The 10,604-nt window shown below is 41.7% G+C and overlaps 1 protein-coding gene across 1 annotated transcript; it reads right to left on the bottom strand.

Moving 5' to 3' along the window:
* Positions 1 to 5,760: 5,760 nt before the first annotated feature.
* On the bottom strand, positions 5,761 to 6,707 carry LOC114215498 (olfactory receptor 1F1). The gene is given in 4 exon segments (XM_028111491.2): positions 5,761 to 5,816; positions 5,819 to 5,898; positions 5,900 to 6,110; positions 6,113 to 6,707. Coding segments are annotated over 4 exon segments (942 nt in total).
* Between the last annotated feature and the right edge of the window lie 3,897 nt (positions 6,708 to 10,604).

Raw genomic sequence — 10,604 nt, 5'->3', positions numbered from 1 at the left:
TTGTTCTCTTTCGCCTGATACCCAGACTTTTCCTGACTTGTCTTCCCAGAGGCAAGGCCAGCGGTGCCTTCACGGGACCGATCCTGTGGTGTGTTATTTTAAAGATTCCTGATCAGTTTTTGCTTTTCTTTTAGGTTTCCTAAGGTTTTACATTGGTATTTTGATTGAAATAGGTTAATCCTATAAACTATTTGAGAAAACATGTTAGCTTTATAAATTTTGTTTCCCATCCAGAAACATGCCTTTCCATTTATTAAAGTATTATATTCCTGAGTAAATTTTTCTAATTTTCTTCATGTAAATTCTATACAATTTTGTTATTGTAAATAGTTTTTTCATTGTATTTTTCTAGTTGATTATTGTTCTTACATAGGAGTTATTTTTAATTATATATTTGTGAAACTAGCCACCTCACTGAATGTTGTTAATTTTCAGTAATTTCTCAGTTTCTCAGTTTGTGGTTCAAAATTATACCATCCACAAATAATAGTTTTGTTCTTTTTCATTTTTTAAACATGTAGTTCTAAGCTTTGTTTTGGTCCAAAGCATACTAAAAAAGGACCTTTGATGGTACAGTTCAGTCCTGAGTCCTAATTCAAACACTTAAAGGCCACACATAAAAACTGTCCTTTATCAACTTTGTATTTTGAGCCTACAGTACCCTTTAAAAACCAGGGACAAAACTGGCTGCCAGCAATGTTAAATTCTCTTATTTCTTGAGAAGACTGGCTGGGGTCTGCCTGGTTATCACACCTAGAAAACAAAGGCTAATTGGCTGCCAGGCAGTGACTGGGGAGGGTGGGGTCCATGGGGCAAGACTGTTCTGTCTTCTATGAAAGGGTCTGACTACACAGTCCTCAAGGCCTTTCGGTGTGTGATACTCCCACGACGTAAACCCCCTCCCCACACCAGGAGGGGCCCTCAGTGCCCTGGGCTGTGGTGCAGATGAGGACCTGTGCAAAGTCGTTGGTAACTACTGTCCCCAGAGGCTGGGGCCTGGGCTGCCTGACTTCCCTGCACCTACCCCCTGGACCCCAGAGGGTCTGGAACAGAATGTTCCTCACTCCTGCCCTTGAGCTCAGAGCAGGATGCCCAGGGTCAGCATCCCCAAACAGGAGTACACTGGGAAGGTGTTAGATGAGAAAGTGCTCAATAAGGAGCTGACAACCAGTTAATGAAAAACAGCACACAACAATGAATGGTTTTCCAATAGAGCAGCAAGGGTCAGAACATCTGACGGACCAGATATCTGATTCCAGTAGCAACTACAAATTGAAGGCATGCATCCCCTAAAGATGCAGCACAAGGCCCTGGGCTGTAAAAGGAAGCCACGTATCCATGGAATTTCTTAGGGTGGGAGGTGGGGGAGAGGGGAGATAGAAATTCACTAAAAAATACATATGCAGCTCCATCTTGACAAGTGCTAGGAAGCAAAGGATTCTAGAAGAGTGTTACAGGTGGATTTTCCCGAGAGGACTCTGGGGCAGTGGCCTTTAAACTGAGACGGGATGGATGAGATAGCAGAGGAAGGGGGCAGCAAGGGGATATTCCAATAAGAATACATGAACAGACAATCTTTAGGTAACCTTCAATGGCTACAAGAAGTATGAAAGAATCTTCAGGCTTACTAGTAATCTAAGAATTATAAATTTGAAGAACAAAAGGTCATCTTAGGTGTATTAAACAAGCAGCATGTGTGTGTATATGTTCAGCTTGGCAAAAGGGGAATATTAGCATTCATCTATTGTGACAATGTTAAAAATTACTACGTGTCCCATCAATTTTTTTCTCAATACAAGGAAAAATAGAATACTAAAACACAACCTAAATGAATAAATATGTATAATATTATATAGCTAATCAAAAACAGTGCTTTTAGTTGGCTGGGTGGGTCTCATCCTCTCCATTCTCTTTTAAAAAGATTTTATTTATTTGAGAGAGATGGGGGGGGAAGGAGGGGCAGACTCCCCACTGAGCGGAGAGCCTGATGCGGGACTCAATCCCAGGACCCCGGGATCACAAACTGAGCCGAAGGCAGATGCCAAAGCAACTGAACCACTCAGGCGCCCCTCTTTCCGTTCTCACTTGGGCCCACTCCAGTTTCACCTTCAATTCCAACACTTCACTGAAGATTTATAGAATATTTCACCCAATACCAGCAGAACCCACATTCTTCTCAAGTGCATGTGAAACATCACCAAAATGGACCACATCTGGGCCATGAAGCACACTTTAGCAAATTTTAAAAAATAGAAATCATACAGAGTATGCTCTTAGATCACAGCGAAACTAAACTAGAAATAAATACAGATAACTGGAAAATACCAAAACATTTGTGGAAATTTAACAACACACTTCTAAATAACAGGTCGAAGAATAAATCTCAAGAAATTAAAAAATAGGGCTCTCCCACTCCTCCCTGCTTGTGTTCCCTCTCTCACTGTGTCTGTCTCTGTCAAATAAATAAATAAAATCTTTAAAAAAAAAGAAACCACTAAAAAAAGAAATTAAAAAATATTTTGACCTAAATGAAAATGGAAATACAACTTACCAAAACTTGTAGGATGCAGTGAAAGCAATGCTTGGAGGGAAATTTTTAGCACTGGATGCATATATTAGAAAAGAAAGATCTAAAATCAATAATCTAAGTTTCTACCTTGAGATCTACAAAAGAACAGGAAATTAAATCCAAAGTGAACAGAAGAAAATCCATAAAAAAATAGAAATTGATGAAATTAAGAACAGGAAGTCAACAGAGAAAACCAACAAAATCAAAAGCTGATTCTTTGAAAAGTTCAATACAATTGATAAACCCTTAGCCAAGCTAACAACAGAGAAATGGCACAAATACTACTGCCAGGAATGAAAAAGGGGTCATCAGTATGAATCCTTTGGACACGAAAAGGACACTAAAGGAATATTATTGTGAAAATAAGGGAAACTTTATTTTTTTCTTAAGTAGGCTCCACATCCAGCATGGAGCCCAACACAGGGCTTGAACTCAGGACCCTGAGATCAAGACCTGAGTTGAGATCAAGAGTCTAACACTCAAATGACTACACCACCCACGCACCCCAGGAAACTTCACTTTAAATGGAGTAGGGAGGCCAGAAGAAGGAGCCCTCACACCCTACCACTCCTCATCAATTACAGACCCAACAGGAAGAGAAGCTTTTTGAGTAGATACTACTTGACTACCTCAGCAGGAGAAAGAAAAGTTTTCTCCTTGCCCAGCAAGAACCCAGACAATGACAGTCACAACTCAGTCAATGAGGAGGCACTACACTTTGGAACTCCCAGTTAACTCCAGTGGACTTTTTCCTTAGAACAGCCCCTCCCAACTCCCTGCCTTTCTCTGTAAAAGAGCAGTCCTCTACTTCGTTTTCAGGGATTGCCTATGGTTTTGCCACTGCTAGCATGTCCCAAATTACAATTCTCTCCTATTCCCAAATAAACCCATTTTTGCTAGTAAAATAACTGAGTTTTACTTTTAAGGTTAACATTATGAATATCTCTATGCCCATAAATTTTATATTAATAAAAGGATAAAACAGAAATAGATAACAATTATAAACATATATGCATCTAACAAGAGAGCACCAAAATACAAGAAACAAAAGCTGGTGCTTTCTTTCAAAATTTCAAGGAACAGGTACTTTTTATCTTACTAAGAATTCTTGGATATATAGACAAAATTGAAATGTTACTATTTATTCCATTAGGCAAGCATATCAATACACAAATATGACAAATATAAAAATCACATGTTAAACTCAGAAACATCCTCTGATTCTGAATTCTCTCAGTTTTATACAAGATGTCCTTTTACCTCTCTCTCTGAAATCAAGGGAAACTACACTATCTCCTCTTTGTTCCTCAAAATCCAGAGCATCCTGTTCAGTGATGTTTTAACCAGTTTCGTATGTTGGTCAGATTTTTATGTTCTGCAATCATTTTCAAAATAAATTTAGTTATACTTTTATTTTTTTAAGATGTTATTTATTTATCTGAGAGAGAATGAGAGAGAGAACATGAGAGGGGGGAGGGTCAGAGGCAGAAGCAGATTCCCCGCTGAGCAGGGAGCCTGATACAGGGCTTGATCCCGGGACTCCAGGGTCATGACCTGAGCCGAAGGCAGTCACTTAACCAACTGAGCCACCCAGGCGTCCCTAGTTATACTTTTAAATAGTATATTTCCCTCATTTTTTTTTAAGATTTTATTTATTTGTCAGAGAGAGAGGGAGAGAGAGACAGAGAGAGCACAAGCGGGGGGGGCAGAAGGCAGAGGGAGAAGCAGGCTCCCCCACTGAGCAAGGAGCCCAGTGCGGGACTCGATCCCAGGACACTCGGCGAAGGAAGCTGCTTAACCGACTGAGCCACTCAGGCACCCCTCCCTTATGTTTTATTTTAGAAACAATTACTAGGCAGCATATTTTCCTGGAGCAACTTGATAGAAATATATAAGTACAGTAAAATAAAATTGTGGAGACAATATAGTAATTTAGAAAAGCTTTATTACAAAATTATAGCAGAAAATCAGGATATAAATTAGTAACTACATAAAATATCTCTGCACTGACATAAATTGAAGGCAGGGTGGAAAAAAAGATGCAGTTGATTGACATGGCTGAGATTCTGGAAGATATTTCTTGTTTAACTTACCCATATTCCTGCTGTAATGCTGTGTGACACAGAAGGCTCAGGTAAGAAGATAAAAAATAATTAGCTTGAATGCACGGCAAAATTAGGGCTTCTTGGAGCCCTAAATGAACCCTTCCCTTTCCTGCCAGTCTGGCTCTCCAGTAAGATGTCTTCCTATCTCTACGTCTCTGTTGTGAGAAAAAGAAATCAGCGCTGACATACAGGAGATTTCCTGGCATTCACAGCTAGTGTTGGTGCTCTCCCGATGGACACAGACACTATCAGTACCACACAAGGTCATTCTGTGACTGTTATGGCGCAAAACAAAAAGAGACTACTCTGTAATCATGTCTGAACACAAAAACGTGAACACTGTCCAACCCACAAAAATGACCAAACTCCTCCCCCCTATGCTGGCTGATATGAGTCACCGCTAATTCTTTGCCAATCATAGCTTTGGCCTTAGTCTAGTCTTCCCTCCTCCTAATTTTTTTTTTTTTTTGAGAGCGAGAGAGTGTGTGGCAGGGTGGGGGGGGGTTGCAAAGGGAGAGAGAATCTCAAGCAGACTCTCTATGGAGCGCAGAGGCCAATGCAGGGTTCAATCTCACAACCTTGAGATCATGACCTGAGTGGAAATCAAGTCGGATGCTTAACCAACTGAGCTACCCAGGTGCCCCTCCTAGATAAAATATTTTCAGATACTCAATCAGAATCATCCCCACTATGTGACACATGTAATCCAGAGCACAGACCCAATTCTTTAAGTCTTCACTAAATTCACCTCACACAAACTCAAGTCTTTTAGTATGTCCTGTGTAGCACCTTCTTACTAAGATGCTCACTACTCTCCATGGTATGTATTCTCCCTTTTGAGCCTAATAAACCAGAATCATTCAACAAGACATATATATTCCTAGTGGGTTTTGGCAGGAGGGCACTGACAGTTCTAACAGGTGATTTGGTAAAAGGATCTCTCCACCTTTAACCTGAAGCGGCTATATCAAGTTTGATCTCCCAAGACAGAAACTAGAATGATTTTCAAATGACAAATGGCTAAGTTTTGCACAATAGAAAAAACAAATATGATCTTCTTAGAAATTAGTTCCTTCCAAGATTTTCTTAGCCCATTTCATTACAAAGTAGAAAGAATTTCATAGCAACCACTTTTCCAAGAGCCCTTTTATGTCTTTGTTTCTCAGGCTGTAGATGAAGGGGTTCAGCATGGGGGTCACCACTGTGAACATCACAGCAGCTGCTATCTGTCTCAGCCAAGTGCGAGGATAAAGGGTTGAAATGCACAGCAACGATGGTGCCACAGAAGAGAGAAACCACGGCCAGGTGGGAGCCACAGGTGGAGGCGGCTTTCCATTTTCCCTTTGTGGATGGGACTCTCGGGACGGCACAGGTAATACGGACATATGAAGCCAGGATGCAAATAAATGGAGTGATCATGATCAGAGAACCCTCAGAATCATCACCTCATTGAGGTGCATGTTGGAGCAGGAGAGTTTCAGGAGGGGCGTCACATCACAGAAGAAGTGGGGGATGGCATTGTCTGCACAGAACGAGAGTCGAGCCATCAGCAGGGTATGCAAAAGAGCATTCAGGCTGGCAATGACCCATGACCCAGCAACCAGCAGGGCACAGAGCTGGTGGGTCACCTTTGTTGAGGAGTGTAAGGGGTGGCATATGGCAACAGAGCGGTCATAGGCCATCACAGCCAGGAGGAAATTGTCCATGTCGGCAAGCTCAAAGAGAAAATACGTCTGTGTGAGACACCCAGAAAAGGAGATGGTCTGAGTCCCGAGTATATAGTTGGCCAGCATCTTGGGGACAGTGGTGGAGGAGAAGCAGATGTCCACAAAGGACAGGTTGCTGAGGAAGAAGTACATGGGGATGTGCAGGCGGGAGTCCACGCCAATGGCCAGGAGGATGAGCAGGTTTCCCAGGACCGTGGTCAGGTACATGCTCAGGAAGAGTACAAAGAAGGGCTGCTGCTGCTGGGGCCGCCTGGAGAGCCCAAGGAGGAGGAACTCAGAGACACGGGACTGGTTTGTCCCTCTCATGGGCTGGATGCAGATGCAGCGAACAGAAGCAGAGCTTAGAAATCTAGAAGCTATGGCTCTGGATACAACAATCCAAGCTCCACCCACACGGTCATGTTAATGAAACCTGTATTAGAATTGCTCAGTCAGGATCCACCCCTAGTCTCTACATCCTAAACTTCCAACTCCCAGTCCTAGATGACGGTGGTCCCACTGCACTAATCTTTAAAATCTTGTCAAATATAAAAACAAACAGACACAGGGGGCGCCTGGGTGGCGCAGTCGGTTGGGCGACTGCCTTCAGCTCAGGTCATCATCCCAGGGTCCTGGGATCGAGCCCCCCATCCGGCTCCCTGCTCGGTGGGGAGCCTGCTTCTCCCTCTCCCTCTGCCTGCCACTCTGCCTACTTGTGCTCTCTCTCTGTCAAATAAATAAATAAAATCTTTAAAAAAAAAAACCAGACAGACACAAACAAAGCCCTTCTCTGCCATGTATGTCTCTATGTATGTATGTCTCTTTTAACATTCCCAGGCTTTCTCCCACTTCTTAGTAGCTTACAGAGACAAGTAAAACAGTTGATTATTATCAGTGTATCTCAAGCTCCAGGTGATGGATTCAGGACTCTATCATTCCCTGGATCTGGAAGATTTAACAAAGGAGGTTCTTCAAAGAATTTCCCTCATTAGTAACTATACATATAAATAACTTCACTCATTAGTAAAAAATATATATATGTATGTGTGTATCTATATATATATATATATCCTGTTATAATCTTACCTAGAAGAAGTTGGTACTGTGGATAGCAAGGTTTCTTCACCTCTGAGGAACCAACCAATGTTCTTCTTTATTATAAGGTTTGGAAAGTATTGGAAATATTGGTAGATCCTGAGTGAGTGAAAAGCAGAATTCATTGTCTAAGCCCTCTGCACAGAGAAGGATGTTTGGGGGAATTAGAAACAGGTATTTACAGTGGCTTCCATGGCCACTGGGACCAGATCCCCTGAAAGCCTCATCCGAGACAAGCAGAAAATAATTGTCCCATCTATTTCCTGGTCCCTGTGGACCCAACAATGATGACAAAGTATAAGGATCTAACCCCTGGGTCAGAACTTGGGAGATAACTATTCAGGGTTTCCTGTTATGGAGGAAGAAGTTGACTTTTTTTCTCAACCAAAATTATGAGGTAGGAAATTACCCAAGCTTTAGAAGGGTTACAGAAGTTGGGAAGCCAGAAAAGCATGATAAATGCCCACCAGAATCCACCCCTCTGGTTGCACACATTAACACATATCCCTCTTACCAATTTATGCTTCAGTAGGAGAGACATTATCTGGCCTAACATAACACAACTATATTTCTCACAATATGGGAACAACTAAAGCCCATCAGTTACTGCATCCAGGTCTATAATCAGGATCTTGGCTACTCCAATCATGTTCCCATCATGACATTCTATTACTTCTAAATCAAACTTGAAAGCTAACCAATAACTACATATCCTATGTGTATGTAAAACAGAGGGACAAAGGCAAAGAAAAGAAGAAAGCTAGCTGGCAACAATAGAGAGATACATAACAAAGGAAGGAGGAAAATATGACTGGGTAGTCTTCATTTCCACAGGTAGCCATGAACCCTTAGTTGATATTAATAATTTTCCTTATCTGCAATCTAATTCATGTTCCCTTTGTCTTTAGCCAGCATCTCAGCTGTTCAAGTTTTTAAAAATCGATATAGTAACCTGAACTTTCATGTTGGAGATTTGACCTCCTTACAATCCTGCCCAAATAAAATGATCTAGTCTTTCATTAGCTGCCATCAGAGGACATGGCCATTCCATAATCCACTCCAGGAAATCTTTCCATCCATAATCCTCTCTGCTACCAGTGTGTAACAGCAAAACTATTTTTTTGTCATAGTCAAAGTCATAACAATATTAGACTCTTTTTTGGTCAGTTCATCCAGCAGCAAATTGAGCCCAAATTGACCAGCAAGAAGTCTCTTCAGAGCCCAGTGTTCCTGGGATAAGAAGTAAAATTTTGCAAGTAGATCATTAGGTATTACAAAAAGTAGTGCCCACTTTTACCTCTTGTTTCCTTGCCCCATAAATTCCTGGTTGGTAGAAAGTTCAGCAGATATTGTCCACTGGTATTAAACTTACATTGTATCCTATAAAACAGCACCCTAACCTCACAAGGTAACTTCAACTGGTACCCAAACTGAGTCTTTAAAAGACCATTTCTCTATTCCATAAGGTCAAGTGCTCCAGGTGTTGGTGTACAAGTAAATTCCAGCGAATCACATGGATACCAGCCTTATCCCTTGTATTAATTATCTATTGTTGAGTAACAACTTATCCCCAAACTTAGCAACTTAAAACAGTAAACATTTATCTCACACAAATCCTGTGGGTCAGGGACCTGGTAATGGTTTAGATGAATGGTTCTAGATCAGGACTTGTCATGAGACTGCAGTTAAGTTGTCACCAGGGACCCAGTCATCTGAATGCTTGACTGTGGCTGGAGGAAGGACTTCCAAGATGGTGCCCTCACATTACCTGTGGCAAGAAAGTCTCAGTTCCTCACATCAACTTCTCCATAGAGCTAACTTGATATGTCCTTGCAACAGAGTAACTGGTTTCCCAGAGCAACTGATTCAAGAGAGCAAGATGGAAACCACACTATCTTTTGTGATGGAGCTCCTACAGTCACACACCATCATTTCCGTAAGATTCTGCTGTTTAGACAGTGCAAAGGACAGAATGGTTATGTCCCCACAACATTCAGATGTTGAAATCCTAACCTCCAAGGTGATGGTATTAGGCGGCAGTGCCTTTATGAGGTGATCTGGTCGAGGGCAGAACCCTCACTAATGGTATTAGTGCCCTTATAACAGAAGGCCTGAGAAAGCTCCCTTGTCCCTTCCACTAAGCGGGGTTACACTGAAAGATTGCCATCTATGAACCAGGAAATAGGCTCTCACCAGACAACAAATGTGCCAGCATCTTGATCCTAGATTTCCCAGCCTCCAGAACTGTAAAAAAATACATTTCTGTTGTTTATAACTAGCCAGTGTATGGTATTTTGTTATAGCAGCCTGAATGGATTAAGACACAGTCAGCCCAAATCAATGTGGGAAGGGATTACACAACATCAGGATCACTGGGGGCCATTTTGGCAACTGGTTATCACATTCTTTTTTATTAAGCATTTATTTATTTACTTGAGAAAGAGAGAGCAGGGGTAGGTGCAGAGGGAGACAGAGAGAATCCAAGCACTATCCACTGAGCACGGAGCCCAATCCAGGGCTCAATCCTAGGATCCTTAGATCATTCCCAGAGCTGAATCAAGTCAGATGCTTAACCGACTGAGCCATCCAGGCACCCCTCACATTTCTTTTATTATAAAGTGAGTTCCTTACCTTGAAACGATATTTGTGGGATGCAGATGGGATAGATCCATTCAACCCTAATACACAGCCTATCAGTCTTTAAGCCTCAGGTTGATTAGTGCCTTTTCGTGTATATTAGTTTCCTTTTCCTGAGAGTTTCTGTACATTCCCAGATACCTATGCTCACAAAGGTTTTCTACCTGTATCACACCACTTTCATTGTATCATCTTAAGTGACAAGTGAAACATGGAAAGTCATAAAGATCCTAAGTCTGAGGACCAAGGCTCACACCTTAACCTCTCCTTTACGTTTGCAGTATAGGCCACTATCTCCAGAACCAAATGCATACATCAACATTGCCTCCTACATCGGGAATCTTGGAAGCTTAAAGCAGCAATTCTCAAACATTAAGGTGCACAGAAATCACCTAGGCATGTTGTTAAAGCAATGAATCTGAATCAGGAAGTCTGGGATGCAGCCTAAGATTATGCATTTCTAATAATCACCCAGGCAATGCCTGGTCCTCG

This window comes from Eumetopias jubatus, unplaced genomic scaffold, assembly GCF_037043125.1.
Source record: "Eumetopias jubatus isolate StellerSeaLion01/CBP00866 unplaced genomic scaffold, mEumJub1_p1.0 scaffold_12, whole genome shotgun sequence".
NCBI lineage: Eukaryota > Metazoa > Chordata > Mammalia > Carnivora > Otariidae > Eumetopias > Eumetopias jubatus.
Note: the sequence above shows the minus strand (reverse complement) of the source record. Positions and strands in the feature narration are given on the sequence as shown.